Source organism: Thunnus albacares, chromosome 10 (genome assembly GCF_914725855.1).
Source record: "Thunnus albacares chromosome 10, fThuAlb1.1, whole genome shotgun sequence".
Taxonomy (NCBI): Eukaryota; Metazoa; Chordata; class Actinopteri; order Scombriformes; family Scombridae; genus Thunnus; species Thunnus albacares.
Genome location: NC_058115.1, coordinates 19,552,468 through 19,580,460, shown reverse-complemented (window position 1 = coordinate 19,580,460; position 27,993 = coordinate 19,552,468). Strand labels below are relative to the sequence as shown.

The following is a 27,993-nucleotide window of genomic DNA, read 5'->3' as shown; positions in this document are numbered from 1 at the left end:
AGCTGCGTAAAATCATGATCTGACTGAGAGCTGCCTGCGTTTAAATGGACAGTGACAGAGGAGGAAGAGGAGGCAGAAGAGGGAGAGGAAAGAGAGGAAGCCGCGGTGGAGAGGTGAGATATAATTAGCTCACACAGGCCCATTTCTGACTCATGACACCTCCGTTTAGTGGCTGTTAAGGCAGGCAGTATGGATTGTTTGGCACGGTTAAGTCAAGGTCCTATATTTAAACCAGAGCTATGATTAGAACGGACTTTAAGTGTGTGTGTCTGTTATGATTGATGCCTTCTCCTTCTGCCAGGACAGAGATGTCCGCCTGTCTAAATCCATGTCTTATGCTCTTCGCCATGGAGCCAACCAGATGGGTCTCCACATGGGTACAGGTGAGCTGGACACAAACTGGTTTGTGCAAATAACTAAGTACATTTACTCAAGTACTGCACTTAAGTACAATTCTGAGGTACTTGTACTCTACTTATTATTTCCATTTGATGCTACTTTGTACTTCCACTCCACTACATTTATTTTACAGCTTTAGTTACTTTTCAGATGAAGATTTGACACAATGGATAATACAAGCCTTTAAAATACAACATATTGTTAAAGATGAAATCGGTGGTTTCCAACCTTTTTGGCTTTTGACGTCTTAAAAAAAGCAGTGTGTAGTCGGGGTCACATTTCAGATGTCTATGAGTTGTTAACAGCTCCACCAAATATTGATTTTTCCCTCTAAACTTCTCACATGGTTTCATTTCAATAAATGTTCAAATGATCCAATATTTCACCAAAAAATCAGAGGAAATTTGTAAAACCAATTTATGTATCAGAACTTTGTTTTTTTATCTGGTGATCCTTTAGAGGGGCCTGACCCCTAGGTTTGGAACCACAAACTAAATGTATATAAAGTAATAATGATGTCATATATAACAAATGCATTTAGCTGCAAAACCTGTGTACTTTTATTTAAGTAGGGTTTTCTTGCAGGACTTTTACTTGTAATGGAGTATTTTGAAATTGCTGTATTGGTACTTTTACTTAACTAAGGGTCCTGAATAATTCTTCCAGCACTGGTAAACACAAGTGAACAGTAAACGCAATCACTGACACTGTTACAGGTTTTGACACAACTTTGACAGCAAATATAGATTTAAGCTAGATTGTTGTCTATTTTATAATGTACAGTGCAGCGTAATAGATCATTACAACTTCTGCTTTGGATTGTTCATCCGTGTCTTAACCTGGTTCAAGTGCACGTAACAGGATGAAATGCTGTACATATGCTACCGACTGCTCCTTGTCAAGCTGAATTCACATTAGAAAATACATCTCAGGTATTCGTTTGGGTCTCTGGTTCTTGGATAAGTGCCTAATTGTCTAAAACCATGGTGATAATGTGGTTAGTTTACCTTTTTACAAGAAAATGTGCATTGGCATGTGACAGGATTCATGATCTTACCTTAAAGTAGTATTGTCATTATTAGTTACAGAGATGGTAAATGTGAGATTTCTGCATCATTCATAACATCAACATCTGTCTTTTCGGTTTAACAAAATGTGCGGTTCGAGGCAAAGAGGGACATAAAAGAGTGTGACCGCAGCCATAATGACTCTCATCCTCATAGATGGTTTCCTATTTGTGGAGGACCTCCTGGCTCACTCGCAGTTCCGCTCATATTCATTGGAGGACGTCGAGAGAGTCGTGGCTGCAAATGACAAGCAGCGCTTTAAGCTTCGCTCCCACCCAGAGGATGGCCGCTTGCAGATTCGAGCCAATCAGGGCCATTCAGTGCAGGTATGCAGAGTTGTAAATATCAGATGAGGTGCTGAAAAGAGGATCTTTCATTTCCCTAGAAGACCAGTATGAAAGGATGTGTTAAGTCCTTTGGTGTATACAGTGTTTAATTTATATTTCAGTTTAAAACAGAATGGACTTTAGATGGAAAAACATCTTAGTGTTTCTCCTTTACATCTCTGCAGCCACACATATGGATATAAAACCAAACAGCAACGTGAAGTACAGTATGCAGAGATAGTGATGTAGTCAAAAGGCCAATCAATATGTTTGTGTGTGTGAGAGACAGAGAGTGAATAACAGGATGTTTTCCAGGTAGGATTATATACTCTACTCTACTACACATTTACATCCTGCATGATGGAAAATTAACTCTGGGAGATCCAACCACAGCTCAAAATACCAATGTAATAAAACAATTTACACCTTCAAAACATCACCTTCAATCTAATTATCAGCTGACATATGCTGTTAGTCCTCTGACAATCATTTAAAAAAAGAAACATTATTTCTAATGCTGTAAAATAAGTGAAAACAATGCCAGTTGAAGGCACACTAAGACTTTAGGGAATAGCACCAACTCTGGTGCTAAAGTGTGACTTTAACATGTGTCTTGATTATGTTTCCTTTTTTGATTATAACTACTTTAGTAATTGACAGAGCCGTTTGAAGCAAAAATGCACATGTGAGCTGAACATGAGATGTATACAAACCCTCGCTGGCCTTGGAATTTAATCCTGCTATTAGTTTCTCACTTTATGTTTCTCTGATAGTGGTCCAATTTCACCACAAGATCTTCACAACTAATTAAGCAACAATATCATCACCCCAGGCAGATTTTAATGTTTTTATCAGGTTCAGTAAAGTCTCTGTGCATTTTAATATCTGGTCCAAAAAAATCTCCAATGTGCCCTCATCCTAAGTGTTGTGTTAATACTTGTGGCATTGTTGTGATCAGGTAACAGATTTGGAGCTGAAGCCGGTCCTGGCTGGTTCTCCAGACTGCCCTGCTGAGGCCCTCCATGGCTCCTACATCCGCAACTGGAGCTCCATCCAGCAGCAGGGCCTGAGCCGCATGAAGAGGACACACATCCATCTGGCACCAGGCCTGCCAGGAGAGGATGGTGTCATCAGCGGTAAGCTGTGTGTGTGTGTGTGTGTGTGTGAGACAGGGAGAAGCTTGTCAGATAAACATTTAGATTCATTCTTCCAATGGTGTTATTCTTTTCCCCACCAGGCATGAGGAGAGACTGTGATCTAGCCGTATTTATTGATGTACCAAAAGCTCTTGCTGGTAACGTAAGACGCTAATGACTGCTAACCCAATATGTTGAATCCAGTCCAGTGACAACAAACTGACATGTTTAACTGTATGTGTGTGTCTGACTGCATAGATGGTATTGAGTTCTTCTGGTCAGAGAACGGTGTGTTGCTGACTGCAGGCGACGCAGAGGGAAAACTTCTCCCTAAATACTTCAGTCGAGCCCTAAAACTGAGACCTACAAGTGAGAAAAACAATCATATAGATAAATTCAGTTTAGATTATTTTTCATTTTGAGAGATGGATTGATTTACTTGTTCACTGAAGTCACTTCGTCCTGTGTTTCAGGGAGCATCCTGCCACTGCAGTAGCAGCAGAGGATACTGGTCTGTCATTGGTCACAGAGGGACTCACCTGACCATGTTAGCGTCCCGCTGTTGGTTGATGCTCATCCTAGTTCCCTTGGTAACACTTGTTTGGCAGAAGAGTGAAGCATTTGTGGTCAGCAGTAGGAGAATCCATTCAGAAATCATCCTCAATGGGACTAAATTGGTAAACCTTTCATCCTTTGGTCATTATTGAAAGGATCATGATGGCCTGATGGTTTCTTTTTCTTTTTCATTTTTATTTTATTTTTAACAGGAAAAAACAGCAGAGCAATGAAGAACATTACCAGCTGTGGGCCTGAAAGTGTTTTCCAGCAGGGTTCCTGCTGTCTCACAGTGAGGAAAAAAGCAATCAAAATAACATAAAACAAGACAGGCAGAGAATAAAAATGGTAATTTTTATATGAAAGTTCAATTGACTTATGCTGGAAAACGTCACTTTTTATTTAAAGGCATAGACACTTAGTTTTCTTTATGGCGTTGTCGGTGCTAAATAAACAGTGGCATCTATTTACTCCCAAGATAATTTCACCTAGCAGTAAAATATATGGACATTGGACGCCAACAGACACGCTATATAATGCAACAACCAGCCAGGCCTTTAAAGACAGACATATTTAAAGACATATTTTTGTGAGATATGGACACACACACACAGCATGTGAGGGGAGATAATTGGTTAGAAGCTTCCTGTGTAAGAAACAACAGAAACTGGCACCAGATGTCATGACAATAGGGAGTGAAGATAACTGAGAATGAAATGTAAATTGCTTTATTTATTTTTTAATAACTGTTTTGTTTATTCATAACTATATGTGGTAAACTTTTCATACTGACATGTATTTTGTACTCTGTACAACGGTTGTTGGCTAAAATAATGTGGCTGCTGTAATATGCCATTTATTAAATGTTTTACAAGTGACAATAAAACTGCAGCTTTGCACAAAGAGACTTTGCATCCTGAGCAACAGTGATTATAATTCTTGATCCTATGAGGCGAAAAAGGAAATTTGCTGCTGGCTGTTCTAAGTGGACCAGACGTCCAGCAGCAGCCCATCATGAAGGAAAGAGCAAGTCAGCAGGAAGATCACTGGAGCCTTAAACTGTCTAAACATGTTTAGTCTTCCATCCACTGATGATGCTTGTGAATGAGGGTGTGTGTGTGTGAAACAAAGGCAAGATAACAACTTGGATAGACTGACAAAGTGGGTTGTAACACATTTATAGATGAACATAATGTCCTATTTTGATCCTTTTTTCCTTGACTGAAATATAAAATTCCACATGGTTTCTCACTGCTGAGAAAACCAGGATGAGGATTGATGTGGGTTGTGAAGGATCCAGATCTTTTGTGTTTGTGTGTGTTTCAGTCCTAGAGAGCTTCGTGGCCACCGGTCAGCTTGTGGAAGAGCTCCTCATTGAGCGTCTCGCTCTTCTCACGACTGCGTGTCGACATGAAAATGTAGCCTCCGATGAACTCGTGAACGATTTTGCAGTCGGCTGTCACGCAGCTAAAGGCAATGTTGACATTCCCTTCAAACTCAATGGCCATCTGTAGGGGTCGGAAAACACAAAGAAATCAGAAATTTTAAAGGTAAATTTCGGTGAAAAAATGTTGGAGCAGTGAGATAGTAGACAGTAACAAAATATAATAATGATATTATGGGGTTCCTTTAAAATCTTTGCAGTGTAATAAGCATAACTCTCCTCACTTTATGGGTAGTGTTAATGAGGTCGCTCTCCCATGGCACTAGTGTTATTGCTAATTACACTGGCAGCATGGTTTTAGATCTAGTTAGTGTAGCTGGAGTTCATGCTTTGTATCTAGATGAAAGTCTTACTGTATTTTATCGCCTGTTTTGATCATGCGTCTGGCAATTATCACAAATAACAGACACTGCAACCATACAAGCCTTCTTTAGCTAATTCAGTACCACATATTTTTAGAAACTAAAAAAACCTGCAAACTGTTCCTGACATAAAGTTGATGATGACAACGTGAGTCTGACCTGTCGTATGTCCCAGTTGACGTTCCACTGCTTCATGTTGTTGTAGCGCCAGGTCTTCACCACATCACCCACCCCCAGGTCAATGCGGATCAGACGGTTGGGGGCAATGCCCAGAACCTCATCTTTCCGGCTGCCCTTGAACCTGTTGGTCAAAAACATCTTGCTTCAGTTTTCTCTCTTTCAAGACCATGCCATGACAAAAGTCAAACTTTAACCTTCCAGAGCTTAAACGTGTTAAAATATCTTCACTTCCTGCATGTGAGAAGTAAACATTTTTGTAGTATTTTCTTCATGTACCACCTCTGAGTCTCATTCTATTCTAAAAAAGACTCATAACTTTAACAAAACTCTATATTTACATCAATTAAGAGCTGATGTAAATATCTACTTCACATTAATCCAGTTACACTATCTAGTTTTCTTACTTGTGTTGTGGCAAAATGCTCTAAAAAACTTTAAATTAAACATGACCTGACTACGACGTATGAGAGGCCAAAGTCAGGCAGGGCCTGCCAGATCTGCAGGAAGCGCATCACTGCGTCTGTCAGAGAGAGCTGAGCCACGTTCTGGTACGCGTCCAGGATACGAGGAGCCAGCTGGAGGGTTAGGCACAAAGTAAAGGGTCAGAGTTAATCACATGTTTGCAGACAGAAGTTTGAGCACAAACTTGGTAGTTGCTGCAGCCACAAAACCAAATTACTATACTGATATCCAGACAGAGGTTAAAGAGTTAATTTCAGACTGAATTTGGCTGTTTGCTTAATGTTTTAAGTGACCAATAAATTAGTAATGGGTATTATCCAATAGTAGCAGCCTCCTTAATTCAGTCAAAACCCATCTGATGGAATCTGATGAAAATAAGTGACATCACATCTACTATTTTTTATCTTTGCACTCTCAGTGTGTGTTTCACTTTTCCTGCGGTTCCTGTACCTGTTTGGTTTTGTACTTCTTATGGTAGCGTGGCGATACTAGGCTGTGGGTGTTGATGCTTTCATCTGTGGCATCTGTGTTGCCATGGGAACCAGAGGAGGTCTTTTGCATAGCTAGGAAGGAGCGAATGCTCTGGATCTCGCTCTGGAAGCTGCTGTCTGCCAGGGTCTTGCCTTTGGAGGCCAGTCGACATCCAGCCATCCACTGAGCGTACTGCTGCTCCTAAAGGCCGAGAGACAAAGACACAGAGCAGAGAGAGAGAGAGAGAAAAATGTGAGATCTTCAGACAAAGATAGAGGTGTTGATAGAGAGGTGATGGATATGACAGAGGATGGCACACACACAGATGAGGAGAAATGAGTGTGTGTGTTTGGCCTCACGTTTTCACAGCGCAGATAGACCTCGTTCATGCCCTCAGGTGCTGGTATCAGGAGCCTGATAAGGAACTTCTGTGCCGCCACGTTAACGTCCGGAGCCACCTCACATCCTGTGTGCAGGACAAGTAACTACTGAAACTTGATGAGACACTTTGTTCCAGGCTGAAATATCTCAACAACTATCGATTGATTGCCATGACATTTTTGATCTTTGGTGATCCACTGGCTTTTCCTTTAGTGCCAGTATGAAGTTCATATTTTTTATTTTAAATGAAATGTCTCAACAACTATTGGATGATTTGCCATGAATTATGGTACAGATATTCATGCCCCCCTCAGCATTATCAAGTCAAAATATTAATTTGTCACATACTTTGGTTTAACATACTTGAATTGACAGAGTGAATTGAATTCCCATTAGCCTTAACTGCACTTTATTCACAGAGCTGCTTGCATGGCTGTAGACTCTTGTTATAGTATTCATGGGTTACACATACAGATAAAGAATAGTAGGGAAAGATTTTATTTAATGTTTATTTGTATAAGGACAAGTATATAGCATGAACTAATGCCACATACAACAGCATTTGTAACCAAAGTTAGTTTGCAATGTCCGTCCCTAGATGGACCTTTGATACAATAAATAATGTGAGTCAAACTTGAATTCATGTCATCTTGAGTATGTACGGCTGATACCTGACTGAGGCTGCTGAGTCACGTAACAGTTCATTTTCAGCATTTAGGTTGTTGTCCACATTAGTGTTAATACTCCTTTTTCATTTATGCTTCATTTCCTCTTTAAGTCTTAAGTCTAACTTCTCACAGACTGGAGAGGAAACAGACTTGAGTGCAGCATTGACACTGACTTTTTACCATTTATGGAGCTCTGTGTGTGTGTCTGTGTGTGTGTGTGTGTGTGTGTGTGGTGATCATCATAAACTAATACACACATACTTAATGATTACTGAGTTCATTGTTGTTGATATAGAGGTTAAGATAGAGGTTATAATAATAATAATTATTAAAAGTACAGTAATATATTCTGTACCTTTGAGGTTAATCTGTTGAATGGGCTCTCCGATGCTCTCCTCTTTGCTCTTGAAATAAGAGATGGAGGTGTCCTGGAACTTGAACCAGTACTGCTTGTATCCTTTCAGAGTCAACCTCTTCGGCCTAAAACACACAGTCACATCACTAATTTTCACCAAAACTGAAAATGTAAACATCACAGATATATGCTTTTCTTTTTCAGAAAAATTGTTGCTTTTCTTGATTTTAACTACAAGTTTCACATCTCAGGAAGAGGAAATGGAGACAAACAGTATGCTTTTGCCCTGGTCCCCTCTTGAAGGCGCTACAGGTCTATCAAGACCTGCACCTCGAGACTCCTGAATAGTTTTAGCCCCAGAGCTACTAGAGAACTGAACCCTCTTCCCTCCTGACATCCCCTCAACACACACCCTCTTCATGTTTTACTGCTTTATTCATGTGCAATACTCACCATACAATAACCTGTGAATGTCTGTGCGTTTACTGTCACTGCTAGTTTTTTTTTTTTACTTGATATGTATGCGTGTAACTATAGGAGCTAATATGTATGAATACATAAATGTATGCATGTAGAGAAAGTACACAAAAATAGATGGGTGAATGTACGACATGTATCTGAGGTGTATTTATCAATCATGTATATTCAAGAGTGTTGTTTTTTTACTTATTTATTCTTGTAGTTCTATTCTGTTCTTATCAGCACCTTTCAGAAAGTGACACCATCAGTCTCGTTGTACTGCCATGCAATGACAATAAAGTCATTCTATTCTATGCAGCAGCATGCTTATACTTTAGCTGTTGTATTTAGTTTTAAAAGAATTCAATTCACGTGTACCAAAGAGTATTTGAGTAGTTGGAAAATTAACCTCACCTGAATAGTTTCAGATAGTCGTTGAGTTCTGGTGCAGTCATGTTTTCCTGGATGAAGAACAAAAGTTTTTTCATTCATTTCAGTTTATGTCATTTCTATCTTGATCACATGAACAGCAATAGAAAATTCTTGTTTGAATTATCTTCTATATAGAATCCTTATTTGCTTGTGTTTTAGTCCTAACAGAGATATAATCTATAGCCAAAATCATTGCAGGTAAGAAAGTAAATGCATTATGATTACTTAAATTAATACTAATTGTGGACCCACCAATAGCAAAATAATGACATATTAAAAGGATGCAACTGAAGTGGAGGTTTTAACATAAAGGCATAAATAACAGAGTCAGTATCTACCACATCTGTAAGCATTAGGATGAGACAACTTCACCCTAATTTGGACATGAGGTGACTCTCATTGTCAGAAAAACGCATCTAATATGTCTGACCAGCATTTCGGACGCGGTGCTGCTCTCTCCCTCCATCTTGACCTCCAGGGACTGCAGCGCTGAGTCCAGGTCGTCCATGGCTGCATTGGAGCTCATCATCTGGGGCTCCGACTGAGACACCTTACTGATGTGGTACTATACGAGTTTGTGTGTGAGAGAGCAGAGAGACCAAATTATTTTAACTATGTACTGGATGTTAAAGGAGAGAATAGCTCAAACTGTGTGCAATTACTGCCTGTATAATCTGGATACTCAGATTAGATCAGTTCTTTATAAGAAACTTAGACTGGCTGCAAGTCTAAAATAGAAAACCTACACAGTTGTTTCATTATTCTGCTCTAAATGCAGTTTTCATGGATTTGTTGTCCAACATAATTTGATTCCTCAGATTTGGAGTTTTCCTGTGGAATTTTTGACTAAATTTGAAGACTGAATCTGCTTTGTTTGGACATTTGATTGGTCGACAACAACAGTTTTTAAAATTCTGCCAAGTCTAGAGATGCATTTATAAAAATCTAATCTATGTTTTTATATTTAACTTGTCAAACTAACTAAAAAGCAAATCTATATTAAACATCTTTGATCATATTTGTATATAAATAGGGGCACATTTTAAATACTGTGATGTGTGACATTTAAGAGTCTCATGAGGGAAATGGCCACTTTCTTTGGTGTGTATGTATCTGATCTACCTGCAGCGCTCCAAACAGCATCATCTCCTCCTCGGTGCAGTCAATGTCCTCCAGCAGGATAGCCCAGCGGGCCTGCTCATACAGCTGGGTCAGACGCACTACATCGTACTGAAAAAACAAAAATCACATAGAGGAAGGTAAAGTGATGTAATGTCAAACACACAGTATATAAAAACAACATGGATACACACACACACACACACACACACACACCTTGGGTTCCATATCATAGAAGGCAAAGTATTTGAAGCGAAGCCAGAGTCGGTCGTTTTCTTGGATGCCCTGCTGCATGAGACAACGGGATGAGTCCAACCACCTGAGAGACAGACAGAGAATATATGAGCTCTTATGTAAATTCTTATGCATTTATGTGAGATATATTTTCCACTTGACTTATTTCTGCTAGGGTAATCAACATTTATTTTATGTATTGCAATGTTTTTTAATACATTGTGTCTCATACTTCCTTTTAAGCTTATTACGTATTCATGTGGAAACTAAAATTTAAACTTAAACTCAAGAAAGGCAGAAGAGAGAAAATCAAAAATACTATTTATATACAGTTTAAATACAGTCTGAGTGTGTTTTAGCTGAATGCATAGCACTTCAGTGTATATGACAGAGCTGAGAAATCTCTCATCAAACAGCTCCAGTTATAATACAGTTATAGGACAGTGGTGGTATCTTTCTCAGCCAACATGCATAATAGCTACAGTAAAGTGAAGTATGAAGAGCTCTCTGTTAGGTGGCAGCTGCTTTAAAAGCTGGACTACAATGTATGCAAAGCACAAACACACACGTTCTTGAGAATATGTTTAATTAGCTTAACAACCCGTGACAGCAGAATAGACAGAAACTTGTGTTAAATCACCCAACCTCAATTATCAGGTCCGTGCTTTGGTAAAGGGGTAACAACGGGAGCATCTTTCAGCCAACAGGGAAGTTTGCTGCAATTAAGATCAAACCAGGGTCCCTCTTTTTGTGAGGCAACAGCGATAATCACTGAACCAACATGCCTCCCAGGTAATTGGTGTGCACAAGCGCTTACTTTCCCGAGGAGAAGTCTAATTAGCCAAACAACATGCAGCTGTTTGGCCTGAGTAATGACAGCCCTCATTCAGACAATAAATGCTTAAAAAATATAACTTGTTGCTTTGATTTTTTTCTTTGCTTTGTGAGTGACAGCCAGAGAAGTCAAACATGATGATATATTATACAAGTACACAGTGTTTAAATCAAAGGAGTATCTGTTAGTTTAAAATGGAAAGTGAAGAAAAGCTTTCAATGGCAGTGAAAGAGAGTTTGACAACACTCTACTCATCAATTAAAGGTTAGAACTAAAGAAATGTAACTTCTGTGGGTTTTGGGAACAATTTCAAGTATAATATGTGTTTGAAAAGTAAAACCGTGAGATTATTGAGCACAGTTTTCACATTTTTGTTCTTGTCTTAAAAATCATCAACTAGCAGTCTAGCTTTTCCATAGACTTCTGCTGCGTTCATGTCATATAGGATTGATGGGAAAGAAGGGAATGATTCCCATGTTTGCTACTTGCGAGAGTCCACGTCATCAGACAAGTCAAGATAGTTGTATGATTACAGAGTTGGCCCAGTGAGGGATAAAAACACTGTGCAATGACAACATAACATTTAATCCCTTAAATTTTTTTTCTTGAATCTCCATGAACGCTGGACTCAGAGAATCACAAGAGGCATGATACGCCCCCTTTAAAGGAGGGGATTACTGTACAGGTATGGGTGTAGTCATACCTGCCATGGATGTGGGCCTTGTCCACCACGCTGGCTGGGCGGTACTGCTTGGCTATGGCCTCAGGAGCAGGGGGAGGCTGGGTGACTGACAGCATCTTGTAGATGTCCTCCATCTGGGTCGAGTCAGCAAAATGAGCCGGCATGCCGTTATACAAACTGGGCCGGGATGCTGCAAAGGAAGTGTACAATAACAGTTAACTCCAGTTTTCCCAAGAGTTTGTAGACTTCAAAATCTGACCTCTCAATATACAATATACATATTATAATATATGGCTCAATTTGTGCGTATAAAACTCTTTGAGGAGCTCATGCCAAATACCAGTTATTTTTTTAATTGTTTCTTTAATTGTTTCTCGGAGGCATAACTGACTCTACAAAAGCAAGATTTTTCAGTGATTATTGTTACCTTATATAATACACCTGATTGGCTATGACTTTGCTGAAAAAACTACATACTGGGGTAATGGCAACACTGCACTGATTCAAAGTCAGTTATAAAAATCTGCTTATTGATAAACATGAGGTTAAATTGTGGCAGTACATGAAATCTGCTATTCTATCATTTTTAAAGGATTGTAAACATCCTGCATCAGTCAAAGCCATGAAATGTTTTGCCTGGAGTGTGAATGAAGTGTGATGAGTGTACCCGAGGAGAGGGGCACCTCGGTCAGGTCGTAAATCTCTTCAGCCGAGTCTTTATCTTTCTTCTTCTTCTTCTCCTCTACGGGTCGAAGGAGCGAGAGCTCCTCAGGGCGACGGATGTCTGTGGAGATAACAGAGAGCAGAGGGTTTGTGAAAATCATTAGTTTTGTTACTGAAGAACTGTAAGTGATTTATGCAGCCCTCTTTCACTCTCTACTTCCAACTTTTTTATCCTTCCCCTAGTTTTGTTTGATTCAGCTGATTAGTTCACCAGGTAAAAGCTTAAAACTGACTCCATGGTGCAATAGTAGGATGTTTGACTTCAGATCAGAAGGTTGTCTGTTAAAATTACATCACAGTCGGTATGTGTCTTCAGGATCTGTCATCTCCTTATGTTCAAATGTGGGGATTATCCATGTAGGATCCACACTGTGGGTTTGTTGACTGTTGACCTCATCATTTCACACAGGACATCTGTGCAAGGTGAGCAGGTTTTAATGGTATATGACCCTTCATCTCCAAGTTAATCAGGGTTATGATGGTGCACTGTTACAAAAAAGTGACTTCTGATTCACTGGACTGTAACTGTATTCTCCTGGAAATCCAGTATGTCCATAAAACTGGAGATGAGTGTCTGTTGTAGTAAAATTACATCTGAATCACTGAACAATTAATTTATTAAACTGATAGTTGAACTGACTTACATAACATACACTTCTATTCATTTAATCTCTCCCACCAGTGTTTGGTTTGTCGGCTGATGAGTCGACTGGTTAGTAGTATAAAACAGACTCTGTGGCGCAACGGTAGCGCGTCTGACTCCAGATCAGAAGGTTGCGTGTTCAAATCACGTCAGGGTCAATATGGGAAGCTCTGTCCTTTATGTTGAACTCTGTGGTGCTCAACAGAGGAAATTATACATATAGTATCTACAAACACAGTCATACATATGATATCAACAAACATTAACCAGCTGATCAATGAACCAACTGCTGCTCTCAGACACTATGACGTTACAGTGGTGTGTCTCCATCCTCATTACATGATTGTTATTTCTATATCCCTTCAGGATCAGTCATTTTGCTTCCAGATCAGTACTTAACTGATGTGCTGAAACTATTGCACTTTAGATTTCCAAACTGTCATAGCATCTCAAAAATGATTTAAGCAGCCGTTTTTCTCTCTGTACTTCCACCTCCAAGTTTATAAAGGATGTAATGTTGCACTGATGACAAACACAAAGTTTTTATCCTTCACCTTAGTTTTTATTTTATGAGCTGATTAGTCGACTTTTTAAAGGTTCAAAACAGACTCTGTGGCGCAACGGTAGCGCGTCTGACTCCAGATCAGAAGGTTGCGTGTTCAAATCACGTCAGGGTCATTATGGGAAGCTCTGTCCTTTATCGTGAACTCTGTGGTGCTCAACACAGGAAATCATACATATATTATCTACAAACACAGTCATACATATGATATCGACAAACATTAACCAGCTGATCAGTGAATCAACTGCTGCTGTCCAAAGCTGTGAACTAATAGTAGTGTCTCTCGCACTCAATTGGTTGTCATATCACTTGTTTTTGGAGCCTGTCCTCCCAAGAAAAATAACAGAGATACTGAACACGACGCGATGTCTCACTTTGTTTCTAAATCCAGACATCACAAATGGACAAAAAAATGTACAAATGAAGCCTGAGTTTTTTTTTCCTCCCTGTGAATTTTATTCTATTTTTTCTCAGTAAGCCCGTACATTAAAACAGCATTGATGCTGACTTCTACTGGGAGGGCCAGATTCCTGGATGGGCAAGCCTGGCCCCCATGGCCTGGCCATAACACCGGGACTGCGAATAAGTTGTAAATTTCAATGCCGAAAACAACCTATTGTTACATTGTTAGAAGGTTTAAAACAGACTCTGTGGCGCAACGGTAGCGCGTCTGACTCCAGATCAGAAGGTTGCGTGTTCAAATCACGTCAGGGTCAATATGAGAGCCTTTGCCCTTTATGTTGAACTCTGTGGTGCTCAACCATGGAAAACATACAGATGTTATCAATAAACCTTAACTAGCTTATCAGTGAACCAGCTCCTGCTGTCTGACACTGTGAACTAATAGTAGTGCCTCTTGCACTTGATTAGATGGTTGTGTTTTCATATCACTTTTTTTGAGCCTGTCCTACGAAGACAAATGACCCTAAAGGTTGTAAGTTCAGACGCAAAAAATGAACTATTGTTACATTTGAGTGACAGATGCCATCTAGTGGTCGTAGTAATTATGACCTGGAGAAGTGACACAGTTTAGATGACGTCTATATGAGGTGACTTTGTTGTTATGAGGATGCGGGTTGGGTTGATGGCTAGATGGTGGGAAAAAGTGGACTTAGCTGCAGCAGACCACAGTTCCCTTCCCTTCTCCAACTGACAGTCAGGACTTTAAAAAAAAAAACTGTAACATGGTGTTTACTGTTGCCATACCGACAAAGGTTTCCCAACTTTAAGAAATTAGTAACAACGTTTCAAGTGAACATTTTGACACAAACCATGATCTTTCTCAAACCCTAACCAAGTGGTTTTTGTGCCTAAACCTAACCAGACCTTAACCACAACATTGTCACATCATAAAACATCATTATTTTTTAAGTGATTCGTAGGGGCTTTGGAAAGTGGCATATTACGCTCCAATGGGTCGTTCTGGAGTGCAGGTACAAACGACATATGCGGTCGTGTAATTTGGAGGACTTGTTTTTTTATTATGCTACGTGCAATTGTCCAGTTCTTCTGGGATCAGTCTGCTACAGTACTGATACAGTCATTGTACTGCGCTTTTAAGAACTATGAAAATCTACCTGCCTGCTTCTTCCACCAAGACAACCTGCACAAAACAATATTCGTCAGAAAATAGACAAAGAAAAAAATGGTTATGTTTGTCCTTTCTGCTAGTTCTTGGTTTGTAAACTGATTATTTGACTGATTAATAGCTTCAAGCAGACTCTGTGGCGCAACGGTAGCGCGTCTGACTCCAGATCAGAAGGTTGCGTGTTCAAATCACGTCAGGGTCAACATGGGAGGCGCTGTCCTTTATTGTGAACTCTGTGGTGCTCAACAGAGGAAATCATACATATAGTGTCTACAAACACAGTCATACATATGATATCGACAAACATTAACCAGCTGATCAGTGAACTAACTGCTGCTCTCAGACACTATGACGTTACAGTGATGTGTCTCCTTCCTTGTTAGATGATTGTCATTTCTATAGCTCAAGATCAGTAATTTTGCTTTCAGATCGGTACTGTCATAGCATTTCAAAGGTGATTTAAGCAGCCCTCTTTTACTCTCTACTTCCATCTCCAACTTTATAAAGGTTGTAATGTTGCACAGATGACAAACCAAAAATGTTTTTATTCTCCCCTTAGCTTTTGTTTTGTCAGCTGATTATTTGACTTTTTAAAGAGTTAAAACAGACTCTGTGGCGCAACGGTAGCGCGTCTGACTCCAGATCAGAAGGTTGCGTGTTCAAATCACGTCAGGGTCAAATTTTAAGCTTTGTAACATGTATTAAATGTCTTGTTGCACTTACAAGCAACAACTTTGTCTATATGTGCTACTGTGTAGTTCTTCTGGGATCAGCCTGCTACATTCATTGCACAGTGCTTTTAAAAAGTATAAGAATCTACCTACAAACTCTTCCACCAAGACAACCTGGGCAAAAATGTTTCATTTCAAAATAGATATGGTGAAAATGTTTTTATCCTTTCCGCTAGTTTTCAGTTTGTCAGCTAATTAATTGACTAGTTGCTGTTGCTGTGGACTCTGTGGCGCAATGGTAGCGCGTCTGACTCCAGATCAGAAGGTTGCGTGTTCAAATCATGTCAGGGTCAATATGAGAGGCTCTGTCCCTCTTGTTGAACTCTGTGGTGCTCAACCATGGAAATCATACAGATGTTATCAACAAACCTTAACCAGCCGATCAGTGAACCAGCTCCTGCTGTCTGACACTGTGAACTAATAGTAGTGCCTCTTGCACTTGATTAGATGGTTGTGGTTTCATATCATCATTTTATTTTTGTCCTTTACACTTGTTCTTGGTTTGTAAGCTGATTATTTGACTGATTAGTAGCTTCAAGCAGACTCTGTGGCGCAACGGTAGCGCGTCTGACTCCAGATCAGAAGGTTGCGTGTTCAAATCACGTCAGGGTCAATATGGGAAGCTCTGTCCTTTATCGTGAACTCTGCCACTCAACCAAGGAAGACATACATATAATATTGACAAACATTAACCAGCTCCTGCTGTCTGATGCTGTGAACTAATAGTAGTGCCTCTTGCACTTGATTAGATGGTTGTGGTTTCATATCACTTTTTTTGAGCCTGTCCTACGAAGACAAATGACCCTATAGGTTGTAAGTTCAGTCGCCAAAAATGAACTATTGTTACATTTGAGTGACAGATGCCATCTAGTGGTCGTAGTAATTATGACCTGGAGAAGTGACACAGTTTAGATGACGTCTATATAAGGTGACTTCCTTATTACAAGGAGGCGGGTTGGGTTGATGGCTAGATGTTGGCATAAAGTGGACTCAGCTGCAGCAGACCACAGTTCACTTCCCGTTTCCAACTGACAGGACTTTTAAAAAAAACAAACAAACTGTAACATGATGTTTACTGTTACCATGACCACAAAGGTTTCCTAACTTTAAGAAAGTAGTAACAACATTTCAAGTAAACATTTTAACGCAAATCACGATCTTTCCGAAACCCTAACAAAGTGGTTTTTGTGCCTAAACCTAACCAGACCTTAACCACAACATTGTCACATCATAAAACATCATTATTTTTTAAGTGATTCGTAGGGGCTTTGGAAAGTAGCATATTACACTCCAATGGGTCGTTCTGGAGTGCAGGTACAAATGACCTATGCGGTTGTGTAATTTGGAGGATTTGTTTTTTTATTATGCTACGTGCAATTGTCCAGTTCTTCTGGGATCAGTCTGCTACAGTACTGATACAGTCATTGTACTGCGCTTTTAAGAACTATGAAAATCTACCTGCCTGCTTCTTCCACCAAGACAACCTGCACAAAACAATATTCGTCAGAAAATAGACACAGAAAAAAATGGTTATTTTTGTCCTTTCCACGAGTTCTTGGTTTGTCAACTGATTATTTGACTGATTAGCAGCTTTAAATAGACTCTGTGGCGCAACGGTAGCGCATCTGACTCCAGATCAGAAGGTTGCGTGTTCAAGTCACGTCAGGGTCAATATGGGAAGCTCTGTCCTTTATCGTGAACTCTGTGGTGCTCAACAGAGGAAATCATACATATGACATATTGACAAACATTAACCAGCTGATCAGTGAAGCAACTGCTGCTGTCCAATGCTGTGAACTAATAGTAGTGTCTCTTGCACTCAATTAGATGGTTGTCATATCACTTGTTTTTGGAGCCTGTCCTCCCAAGAAAAATAACAGGGATACTAAACACGACGCGATTTCTCACTTTGCTTCTAAATCCAGACATCATTTGTGATGTCTGGACAAAAAAATGTACAAATGAAGCCTGAGCAAGCCTGGCCCCCATGGCCTGGCCATAACGCCGGGACTGGCTATAGGTTGTAAATTTCAATGCCAAAAACAACCTATTGTTACACTGTTACAAGGCTTGAAACAGACTCTGTGGCGCAACGGTAGCGCGTCTGACTCCAGATCAGAAGGTTGCGTGTTCAAATCACGTCAGGGTCAAAATTGAAGCTTTGCAACGTGTATTAAATGTGTTGTCGCACTTACAAACAACAACTTTGTCTGTATGTGCTGTTGTCTAGTTCTTCTAGGACCAGCCTGCTGCAGTACTGGTGCATTCACTGCACAATTCCTCTAAAAACTATAACAATATACCTGCAAACTCTTCCACCAAGACAACCTGGGCAAAAAATGTTTCATTTCAAAAAAGACATGTTCTATCCTTCCCTATACTTTTCAGTTTGTCAGCTAATTACTTGACTACTTGGTGTTGCAACAGACTCTGTGGCGCAACGGTAGCGCGTCTGACTCCAGATCAGAAGGTTGTGTGTTCAAATCATGTCAGGGTCAATATGAGAAGCTCTGTCCTTTACCTGGAGCTCTACTGCTCAACCAATGAAGTCATACATATAATATTGACAAACATTAACCAGCTGCTGCTGTCCACCGCTGTGAACAAATAGTTGTGTCTCTTGCACTTGATTAGATGGTTGTGTTTTCATATCATTTTTTTTAGAGCCTGTCCTCTCAAGAAAAATGACCCTTTAGGTCATAAAGATCGGAAAGTTGCGTGTTCAAATCACGTCAGGGTCAAAATTTAAGTTTTGTAACATGTGTTGTTGTACTCATAAGAAAAAACTTTGTCTTTTTGTGATGCTGTCTAGTTCTTCTGGTAACTGCTGCCTTACTGATACACTCATTGCACAGTGCTTCTAAAATCTATAACAATCTACCTGCAAAAATTACAAAATAGATATGGTGAAAATGTTTTTATCCTTTCCTCTAGTTTTCAATTTGTCAGCTAATTACCTGACAATTTAGTGCTGTGACAGACTCTGTGGTGCAACGGTAGCGAGTCTGACTCCAGATCGGAACATCAGAACAGCGTCATGGATTTATCAATACACAGCACAGTTAGGCTACTGATATTTCAGAGTCATGGTTGGGGCCACAGAATCTAACTTGCACAAACCTCGGTGAGGAAAAGGATCAATAAGTGAGGCAGACTAGATTAATATATTCAACTAAACAACCCCTTTTCCCCTGCACTCTCTGTACTACTTGGGGATGGAAAGTTAACATGGGGAATGCATATTTTGGTCATTTTGCTAACAAGGGGGATGGCATCCCCCCTAAAATTGCTTACTGCTAATACAGTCATGTGTGTTGAAGAATTATGAAAATCTACCTCCCTCCCTCTTCCACCAAGACAACCTGCGCAAAACAATATTAATTGGAAAATATAAATAGAAAAAATGTATTCCTTCCTCTAGTTCTTGGTCTGTCAGCTGATTATTTGACTAATTAGCAGCTTATAACAGACTCTGTGGCGCAACGGTAGCGCGTCTGACTCCAGATCAGAAGGTTGTGTGTTCAAATCACGTCAGGGTCAATAGGGGAAGCTCTGTCCTTTATGTTGAACTCTGTGGTGCAGAACAGGGGAAATTATACAGATAGTATCTACAAACCCTGATCAGCGAACCAACTGCTGCTGTCAGACACTATGACATTACAGTGGTGTGTCTCGCTCCTCATTAGACGGTTTTGGTTTTATATCACTTCAGGATCAGTAATTTTGCTTCCAGATCAGTACTGAACTGATGTGCTGAAATTATTGCACTTTACAATTCCAAACTGTCATAGCATTTCAAAAGTGATTTAAGCAGCCATCTTTTACTCTCTACTTCCACCTCCAACTTTATAAACGTTGTAATGTTGCACTGATGACAAACACAAAATGTTTTTATTCACCCCTTAGTTTTTGTTATGTCAGCTGATTAGTCAACTTTTTAATGTGTTAAAACAGACTCTGTGGCGCAACGGTAGCGCGTCTGACTCCAGATCAGAAGGTTGCGTGTTCAAATCACGTCAGGGTCAATATTTAAGCTTTCCTGTGTGTAGTAAACATGATGCTGCTCTGTTGCGCTCGCAAGTAATAACTGTGTGTAGCCTGTACTGTATTATATTCTGTGCAAATGTCTGTCTTCTGAGATCAGCCAGTACAGATAAAAACATTGCAGAGTGGCTTTCAAAAACTACCTGTCTACTTATTCCACCACAGCCTGTGCAAAAATAGATAAACAATATTCTTCCCTGGTTTGTTAGCTGATCAGTTGACTAGATAAAGGCTTAAAGGGGATTCTGTGGTGCTACAGTAGCACGTCTGACTGCAGATCAAAAGGTTGCATGTTCAAATCACATCAGGGTCAATATGTATCTTCATGAACTCTCATCTCAATATGTTTGCTCTTGAGCAGCTGTCAGTAGTCAGAGCTGTCTCAGAATCTCATACATCACTGATCTACATCAGTTCAAGCAACTCCGTCCTCGGTCAGTGTCACAAACACATTAACTGAATCTGATAAATGCATTTTACTCGCTGCTGCTGTTTGAAACGCTGCACATTCAAATCATTTCACGGTTGATACGTTTCTTCATGACTTGCAATCTCATTATGTTTAATGTTGTAATTGTGCCTATAGGATCACACTGTGGAGTTATAATAAATATTTTGCAGGCACATACTGTATAGATGTGAAAAACTCAAAACAGACTCTGTGGTGCAGCGGTAGTGTGTCTGACTCCAGATCAGAAGGTTGTGTATTCAGATCACATCAGGGTCAATATGTTTGTTTCTCAGGGAACGTCTGGACTCTCTGGTGCTCAACAGGAGAAATCATACATTTAATATCTACAAACAAACTGATCAGTGAACCAATTCATGCTGTGGCGCAGTAGTATTGTGTCTTGTTCCTCATTAGACAGCTGTGTGTTCATGTCGGGGTCTCAGTGAGTATTTTTCATGTATCAGAGAGACACATAATCACAGGAGAGAAATGTCTCTTTCCTGTAAGGCTGTTATTTCCAGTAATTATCTTCCTGTTAAGACTGAAAACCCTGGAAACCATTATTATAAATCCACTGTGAATAAAAGTCTGGTCAAATGCCATGCTTGTTACACTGTTTTTAATTTTTAATATTCAGGACTTGTCTTTTATTCTACTCTCCAGTTTAAATGTTTCCTTTGTTTTCATGCACAAAGGGGTTTAACAGAGGTTTATCCTCATGTGTAAGTTCCTCCTCTATGTGTTTGAAATACCTGCTGCATCGTAACTTTGATACAAATCTGAGCTTTCTTAATCTGTTTTTCGGCTCCCTCTAAGCTGCTTTTCTACTGACGGATTTCATTATTTCGTCTCTGCTTGCTGCTTTTCAAAACCTTTCCAGTCTGCTGTCACCTCCTGGGGATTTCTGGTGAGGGATTGAGACCAAGAAGTGCCAAAATTAGACTAAATGAAAGCATGAAACAGATGGTGAAGGTCTTCTTTCCTGGCAATGGTGTTGGTTGTTACAGCCAATTAGACTGCAACATATTAATGAGACACTTTTACACGTCTCGAAGAATAATTAGGTTGTGAACAGTTATTGCGGTGTGACTACTGACAACCAGCAAGAAGACAGAGGAGGAGAGGAGTAATAGATACTGAGGATGGAAATTATGGTGGATGTTGTGGATGGAAAACTGACTTGGATTATTTACTTTGATTAAAAAATAGAGTTAATGTCTCTTTATCATAAATTATAGGATGCATATGAATAGATTCATAGGATGCATTAATGTATGTGGTGTCAAAGTGGTTTGAGATATTTTAAGAGACAGTTTTAAGTTTGAATGTCTTGTGTTTTTTACATTTTTGTCGGTTTTGGTGGACAGAGTGAGGCAAAAAGAAAGGAAGGAAGAAAGAAGCAAAAAGGGAAAGATGGAAGAAAAGGAAGGGAGAAAGAAGGAAAGAATGAAAGACAAAAAAAGAATGAAGAAAGGGAGAAAGTAAATGAAGAAAAGAAAGAAACAAGGTCAGAAAGAAATAAAGGACAGAAGGAAGGAAAGAAGGAATGAGATAAAAAGAGGAGAAAGAAAGAAACAAAATACAAGAAGGAAGGAAAGAAGTAAGAACAGAAAGAAAGAAAGAAAGAAAGACTCACTGAGCATTCTGCAGATGCCCATCACGGTCTGGAAGACGGGGTTGGAGAAGCAGGCCCGGAGCCGCAGGGTGATGCCGTTGGGGAGGCCCAGTTTCAGGGGCTTGTGTTGGGGCATGAAGAGCAGCCGAGCGTCGGCGTGGATGCCGTATTTCTCCAGAGTCCAGGATGTCCGCAGCAGCCACCGCTGCTTCTGATCCCACCATAGCGCATGATCCGACCAGTCCCGCTTCATCTCTGCAGAAGTCAGACACAAAACACTTCACTTCACTAAAAACTCACAGTTGACATCCATTAGATTAACTTCAGGTGATGATGCGTCATTTTAGTTGTCTTAATGATTGTCCGGACATGTTGTCACCTCAAGAACCCAAAGTGGCCTCTAATTCGCGCGCGTAAAGTGACAATTAACTGACAATTAGCTTGGAAAAAATATGACCAATTTACCTCAAGTACCACAAGGATTGTGACCTCTAGTGGACCAGTATGTCTCTGTTGCGCACTGTCTGACTCCAGATCAGAAACTTGATGGTTAAACAAGACTGCTTCTTTATGATCCAAAGGGACTTATGTATATAGTATCCACATTGTAGGCTATTCCACACGTGACCTCTATGTTAGATAACATATTTATATTCATGACACTTAATAAATATTCGGTTAAAACAAACCTTATGTTGGTAATCAATTAACTCCATCCGTGAACTTGATCCTCATATCAAGTCTCAGACCATTAAGATCCAACTGATGTTTTACCGTATTATACCAAATATGGAGGCACTCTGAGACTAATTTACCACCAACAATGTTTGATCTTTCTAAATATACCAGTGCAACTCCGGTATGAGACTCTGTGGCGCAACGGTAGCGCGTCTGACTCCAGATCAGAAGGTTGCGTGTTCAAATCACGTCAGGGTCAACTTGTTTGCCTCCCAGTGATCCATTAAATAGCACATTTTAATAGAAATGGAGTAAGGACATGGATCACCTGACCATGCTCGTCAAAGTCCGGACACTTTCAAGCCTCTGAAAAGTGACTTGTGAAATACTGGACAAACCCTCTGTGGTTTAAGAATACTTTATCATCAAAAGTCATAATTTCAAAATTCATGATCATCACTTTGCTAATCAGGCTGATTTTCTTAATTCCTATGATTGATCCATTTTGGAGATCAAAGCTTTTTCCACCTGATGACAGTAGAGTTGAGTACAAAGCACATAAAGAGGTGTATTTAAGTGCCAAGTGGAAATGTTTAATGGTCAAAAGCTGCATAACTTAGTATGGTGATCCTGTTTCACTGGGTAAAAGAATCAAATAGCATATTCCAACATAAGATACATAAGAGACAAATATTCTACTAAAATGAACAATTAGGGGAAAAAAATACTATAAGTTTAAAATAATTGGTTAAAGGAGATAAAAGTAAATACATATTTGACTGTGTTTTTTTATTTGGCTTGTATATAAATCTTTAAACCATGAACAATTCTGATTCCTCTATGGGCAGTCTTAGCTGATAAGTTATACCAGCATTTAATTTAAAAAATAAAGCACAATCAGACACTTTTGTTTGTCTTGTTCTCATCAAGACAATCAAAAGTATCAGTTGTATAACAGTCAGAGTGATGTGCAAGCAAAATAAGGAGAAGATAGTCATCTGTATGAAAGGTGCTGGACAAATATAGTTTGATTGATTGACCGATAGAGAGGTGTGGTCTAAAGGCACATGATGATGGTTATTGCTTGGTATAAAAAGGTATAAAAGCTCACTTCAACTAAAAATAATATTTACTCTGACCAAACAGACAAGTACATAATGTTACACAGGTTTATATTAAGGTTACAAGACACATTCTTAATACATGACTCATGATGATTTAAAGCTCATCATAAATTCCTGTTGCTCACTATTAAGAAATCATCAAGTCACTATGAATTTATGTGATCACTTAATTCTTAATGGATCATCAATCAGTGTTATATAGTATTTAGTTAAATATAGAAAAGGGAATTCGATGAGCCTGAGAGCAGAACGGTATCTATTCTTGTAGAAATATGAAGCTGTTTGAAGCTTTATCAATCATTACTGGTATGTATTAAATCATAGTGAGTCATGCATTAGTTCTGCATTACTTAAACATGTGTTTTGCAACTTTAATATAAAGTGATACTTGTTCCCCTATGCAAATTTGTCCATGCGAAGCTATTTTTAGTCTGCGCAGTGAAACTGACTGACAAACTGACGGAGCTTTATTTGAGACAAACCGAAGCAGACAGAGAGTGACCTACGTGTCTTCTCCACCAGCTTGAGGATGACCCCTCCTATGTGGAGGTCAGAGGTCACGCTGACGGTGACAGATGGGGCATCGGGCCCCAGGTCCTCCACAATGACTGACAGGTCCCACGCCGCCATACTGGGAGAAAGAGAGGAAGAGAGAGAAATGCAGGAGACGAGTCTGACAGAGTAGAGTTGAGTTGACAGATACCGAGACAGAAGTATAAAGCAGAAGAGACAAAAATGGGGAAAGTGAAAGAATCAAGGAGATTTAGTTTCATTGTTATATAATTGGATATCACGTGTTGTTATGAAATCCTGCTCTGAATCAAAGTGAGTGAATCAACTAAAATACTCTTTAAAAGATCTATTATGTGTTACAAATGTATATTTTTTATGTTTAGTGGAAATATATGAACAAGACTTAATCCTGTAACACTTCGGGAGTTATTTTATTGACGCAAATTAATAAAACATTTTAGTCCAAACAATAGACAAAAAGTCATATATACAATAAACCCATACCACCCTTACATACTGTTCATGTTCTGACCCTTCACAGTATCGCCTCATAATTAGTCTCAATACCACATTTCTGAACCACAAATCTATTTTTCATTCATAAATACCTCATTTGTCATTAACAAATGGGTGATTAATCCTTAATTAAGCTTTCAGGGAGCAGAGATGGTGGATTTTTTAAGCTATATCAAAGTCCTGTGTTACATAAAGCCGGAAAATATAAAAGCCACAATAATTTCAGTGAATGTTATTGAATGTAAAGAATGCAATAATTTTTGAATGGAAAGTTTTTATTTTTTATTTTTCTATATAAATATGAGTCAAATTGAACCCAGAACACTTTAAGATGTGTATCAGCTGCACAAAAATGAATATAAAAATTATTTTTTTATATTCTGGGTCACTTTAGGAAAAGTCATAAAATGTAGAGTTAAAAGGGAGGTGTTTAGGGTGTTTTTACTGCTCTCAAATGGGTAAAATTTGACTTGACAGTATGTAAGGGTTAAGTTACTCCTCCTTTTGATTTAACATCACATTAATATAACCACCAACATTATCACTTCAACACTGAGATGAAAATTGCTCAGATGTATCACTAACTCATTCAGTGTGTCAGGTTTTTTCTTCCTATCTATATATAGTATATCCTGAGTGAGCATAATCCTGCACTTTTATGTGCTCACATTAAATCTGAGTTCAAGATGTGTCACCTACATGCAGGATTTGTGACACTGTAAGCCTGTCGTGGTCCAATATGCCACTTACTTCAGTAAACATACAATGAGACTTTTCAATGATGAAGCAGATGTCATTTTAAGAATTTATGAAGTATAAGTTTTCTGTGGAAAGAATTTTATCAGATACAATTAATCCAGAAGCAGAGTATTTTTAAATATGTCCCGAGGAAATTGTTAAAAAAACCTTCTAATACAAAAACATCACAGTTTCTTTACATTAAATTGCATATTTAGGTAGAAAAAAAAAGGTTTTAAAGATGTTTTGTGTAAAATACAGCGGAGTTAGACATATTTACAATTAAAGATCCTGCATTCAAAATGTTACATAACTAAAAGCACATAAGTATTAGCAGTAAAATGTATGTAAAGTGCCAAAAGTACTCATTTTGCATAAAAAAGTTACACATGTATTATTATCTATGTATTATGTTAAGCAGCATGTTGATTGAGGTGGAGCTAATTTTAAGTCACATACTGTTTGGTAGATGTACACTATAGCAATGAATTATATTTCATTAAAAAAAGTCATGTGAAAAGCTGCAATTCATCTGCTTTAACAGTAAAATTAAAAAAAAAACATCTGCAATGGAAGAATTTGATGGATCTACAAAAAACACACAAAAACAGAAAGTTAGAAAAACCTGCTTCAGTTTTCCAGGACATTTAAGATATTAAACGAGACAAAGAAAGACTACAGGACATGCCAATCAACTGCAAGAAGTAAAACATTAACCCACTGTTCAATATCACATGACACTGTGTAACACTGACACACACACACACACACACACACGCTGGATGGCTGAGTTTATTCCAGCAACATGTCCAGTGATGAGCGCTTCCTGTTCCTGCCTTGAACTATCACCATGGACGCACACTTCCGCTTTCTGACCCGCCCAAGGTGAGATGTTCATCCAGTGCCAATACAGTACAGTCACCTACTGCATGTGTGTAAATATGTGAGAAAACTTATATTAAAAGTCGTCACATTTGTGAATCATTGTGATCAAAATCAAGTGTTTCCTCCACTTGTTTAAATTTTCAAGGACTAATATCGCAGACAAAGACAATGACACACAGATGTACTGCCTCTACCCATCTTCAAGCCTAAACGTTTATTATCTGTTTTTGAATATATATTCTGATATGTGACCTATTAACCTCTTATATTATATTGTCTAAAGTGTATATTTAACACAGAAGCCCTTCATACGTACACACCCTGACCTGTGTCTCTCTCTGTCCTCATGCCTTTTCCCTTTCTCTCATGCTGTCACCCACACACACACACACACACCAACAACCAAACACACTTTTAAAGACAATACCGTCAGTCTCCTTTGTCCAGGGTTTTGGGAAATGGATGCTGGGGGGCTCCTGTTCTTCTGTCAGATCTCTGAAGAAGTTTCACAGGTTTTCTGTAAAATGTGGTAGCAATATCGCCTTCCTGGGGCTGGGCGGGTTGTGGTCTGTAGTTGCTGTGTCTGTGTTGCTTGTGTCACTTGTCGAGAAATGGTTTGTTCCTCCTTTTAGCAGCTTCCGCCTAGCGGAAATGGTTTTTTTTACATTTTGACTGACAGGCCCTATGTGTGATGCATATTAGGCAATATGTGTCATGCAGCATATGTAGGAAATGAGATATAAACAGTTATGAGATATTAAATGGACAGAAAACACAAATTATCACTCTCCTCCCTTTGTAGCTCCCTTTGTGAACTCCACGCACACACACACACACACACACACAATAGATTAGTGAAACTGTGTGTCACAAGATCAGCAATGAGTAGTTTTAGGGTGTGTGTTATGGGTTCAATTTCTTATGTTTTGATAAAGAATCTGAATTTTAGAAGCAGCTATTGTAGGTTTTGTTGGACTGTGAGATATAAACTTTGAGAGACAATAACTTGATAATTTCCAGAAACACAAGGTCTCCTGTCTGTGGAACAAATCCAGATTATCTTGCTGACATTACAGATTAACCCTGGTTAACACTGGTTGGCTTTGGGACACATATTCCAGCCTTCAAATCATGATCTAACCTTTCTTAAACTACAAACTCGTCCAACGTTACTGGCACTCAGTTATGCTGTTGCTGGGAGGTGAGAAAACCATAGAATACAACCTTTGTATAGCCTATTGCTGGTAGGCTGTTTGGGGCTTTCCCATAAAAAATCCCCCATAATATTATATAAATTCACTTTGTAATTAGAGACAGGTCTCTCCCAAGTCCATATCCACGTCTTAACCACGTTACACCAAGTCACAGCTTTTTAATTTTACCACTTTGTTTGGCAACGTGTGCCCATATCTCGCAATCCCAGTATTTCCGACAGTATTTGAAGTAGGCGTTGGCTTGTGGCCGTTGGTTTCGGCTATACCATGTCATCTGAGTCGGGGTTTACACTGTGAAATTTAAAATAGAGCAACGTTATTGATATTATATCATTACATTTTCACTTGTGATAATAATTATCCTTTTATTGCGGCATTGGACAGGGTAATGATTATAATTG

The 27,993-nt window shown here is 39.1% G+C and overlaps 2 protein-coding genes and 13 non-coding genes across 20 annotated transcripts; 14 read left to right on the top strand and 1 right to left on the bottom strand.

Moving 5' to 3' along the window:
• The first annotated feature begins 8 nt into the window (after positions 1-8).
• Positions 9-4,390, top strand: trpt1 (tRNA phosphotransferase 1). Of its 3 annotated transcripts, XR_006405285.1 has the most exons (8): positions 9-113; positions 302-383; positions 1,623-1,792; positions 2,751-2,928; positions 3,030-3,086; positions 3,187-3,297; positions 3,402-3,605; positions 3,696-4,390. XR_006405285.1 is itself a non-coding variant. In XM_044363427.1 (7 exons), exons 1-7 carry the CDS (start codon positions 45-47, stop codon positions 3,422-3,424), a joined length of 690 nt encoding a protein of 229 aa, XP_044219362.1. In that variant the 5' UTR covers positions 9-44; the 3' UTR covers positions 3,425-4,390. The 3 variants fall into 3 exon arrangements, 1 of the variants encoding a protein (XP_044219362.1); XR_006405286.1 differs by having other exon boundaries at positions 3,030-3,091; positions 3,402-4,390; XM_044363427.1 differs by having other exon boundaries at positions 3,402-4,390.
• fermt3b (FERM domain containing kindlin 3b) lies at positions 4,196-27,976 on the bottom strand. Of its 4 annotated transcripts, XM_044363416.1 has the most exons (15): positions 26,806-27,976; positions 24,233-24,399; positions 21,946-22,179; positions 12,235-12,351; positions 11,589-11,757; positions 10,033-10,135; positions 9,820-9,927; positions 9,128-9,262; positions 8,680-8,726; positions 7,807-7,931; positions 6,762-6,868; positions 6,382-6,603; positions 5,920-6,044; positions 5,449-5,590; positions 4,196-4,991 (listed from the first exon to the last, which is right to left on the bottom strand). In XM_044363416.1, exons 2-15 carry the CDS (start codon positions 24,354-24,356, stop codon positions 4,812-4,814), a joined length of 1,938 nt encoding a protein of 645 aa, XP_044219351.1. In that variant the 5' UTR covers positions 24,357-24,399; positions 26,806-27,976; the 3' UTR covers positions 4,196-4,811. The 4 variants fall into 4 exon arrangements, with proteins under 4 accessions (XP_044219351.1, XP_044219352.1, XP_044219353.1 ...); XM_044363417.1 differs by lacking the exons at positions 24,233-24,399; positions 26,806-27,976 and adding an exon at positions 22,614-22,693; XM_044363418.1 differs by lacking the exons at positions 24,233-24,399; positions 26,806-27,976 and adding an exon at positions 22,390-22,469.
• Positions 13,020-13,091, top strand: trnaw-cca. Its single transcript has one exon. It is a non-coding gene; the product is annotated as a tRNA-Trp (tRNA).
• Positions 13,540-13,611, top strand: trnaw-cca. Its single transcript has one exon. It is a non-coding gene; the product is annotated as a tRNA-Trp (tRNA).
• Positions 14,140-14,211, top strand: trnaw-cca. The gene has a single exon. It is a non-coding gene; the product is annotated as a tRNA-Trp (tRNA).
• On the top strand, positions 15,214-15,285 carry trnaw-cca. Its single transcript has one exon. It is a non-coding gene; the product is annotated as a tRNA-Trp (tRNA).
• Positions 15,690-15,761, top strand: trnaw-cca. Its single transcript has one exon. It is a non-coding gene; the product is annotated as a tRNA-Trp (tRNA).
• On the top strand, positions 16,036-16,107 carry trnaw-cca. Its single transcript has one exon. It is a non-coding gene; the product is annotated as a tRNA-Trp (tRNA).
• Positions 16,356-16,427, top strand: trnaw-cca. Its single transcript has one exon. It is a non-coding gene; the product is annotated as a tRNA-Trp (tRNA).
• Positions 17,414-17,485, top strand: trnaw-cca. Its single transcript has one exon. It is a non-coding gene; the product is annotated as a tRNA-Trp (tRNA).
• On the top strand, positions 17,893-17,964 carry trnaw-cca. Its single transcript has one exon. It is a non-coding gene; the product is annotated as a tRNA-Trp (tRNA).
• On the top strand, positions 18,241-18,312 carry trnaw-cca. The gene has a single exon. It is a non-coding gene; the product is annotated as a tRNA-Trp (tRNA).
• Positions 19,283-19,354, top strand: trnaw-cca. Its single transcript has one exon. It is a non-coding gene; the product is annotated as a tRNA-Trp (tRNA).
• Positions 19,768-19,839, top strand: trnaw-cca. The gene has a single exon. It is a non-coding gene; the product is annotated as a tRNA-Trp (tRNA).
• On the top strand, positions 22,790-22,861 carry trnaw-cca. The gene has a single exon. It is a non-coding gene; the product is annotated as a tRNA-Trp (tRNA).
• Positions 27,977-27,993: the final 17 nt, after the last annotated feature.

Bases quoted from the DNA above. Each gene is read 5' to 3' on its own strand.
- trpt1 (XM_044363427.1), top strand. From the start codon at position 45: ATGGACAGTGACAGAGGAGGAAGAGGAGGCAGAAGAGGGAGAGGAAAG. The intron at 114-301 runs GTGAGATATAAT...TCCTTCTGCCAG, and splicing joins GAGGAAGCCGCGGTGGAGAG to GACAGAGATGTCCGCCTGTC. The intron at 1,793-2,750 runs GTATGCAGAGTT...TGTTGTGATCAG, and splicing joins ATCAGGGCCATTCAGTGCAG to GTAACAGATTTGGAGCTGAA.
- fermt3b (XM_044363416.1), bottom strand. From the start codon at position 24,356: ATGGCGGCGTGGGACCTGTCAGTCATTGTGGAGGACCTGGGGCCCGAT. The intron at 10,136-11,588 runs GTATGACTACAC...TCTGTCTCTCAG, and splicing joins AAGGCCCACATCCATGGCAG to GTGGTTGGACTCATCCCGTT. The intron at 4,992-5,448 runs GTCAGACTCACG...CGACCCCTACAG, and splicing joins TCAACTGGGACATACGACAG to ATGGCCATTGAGTTTGAAGG.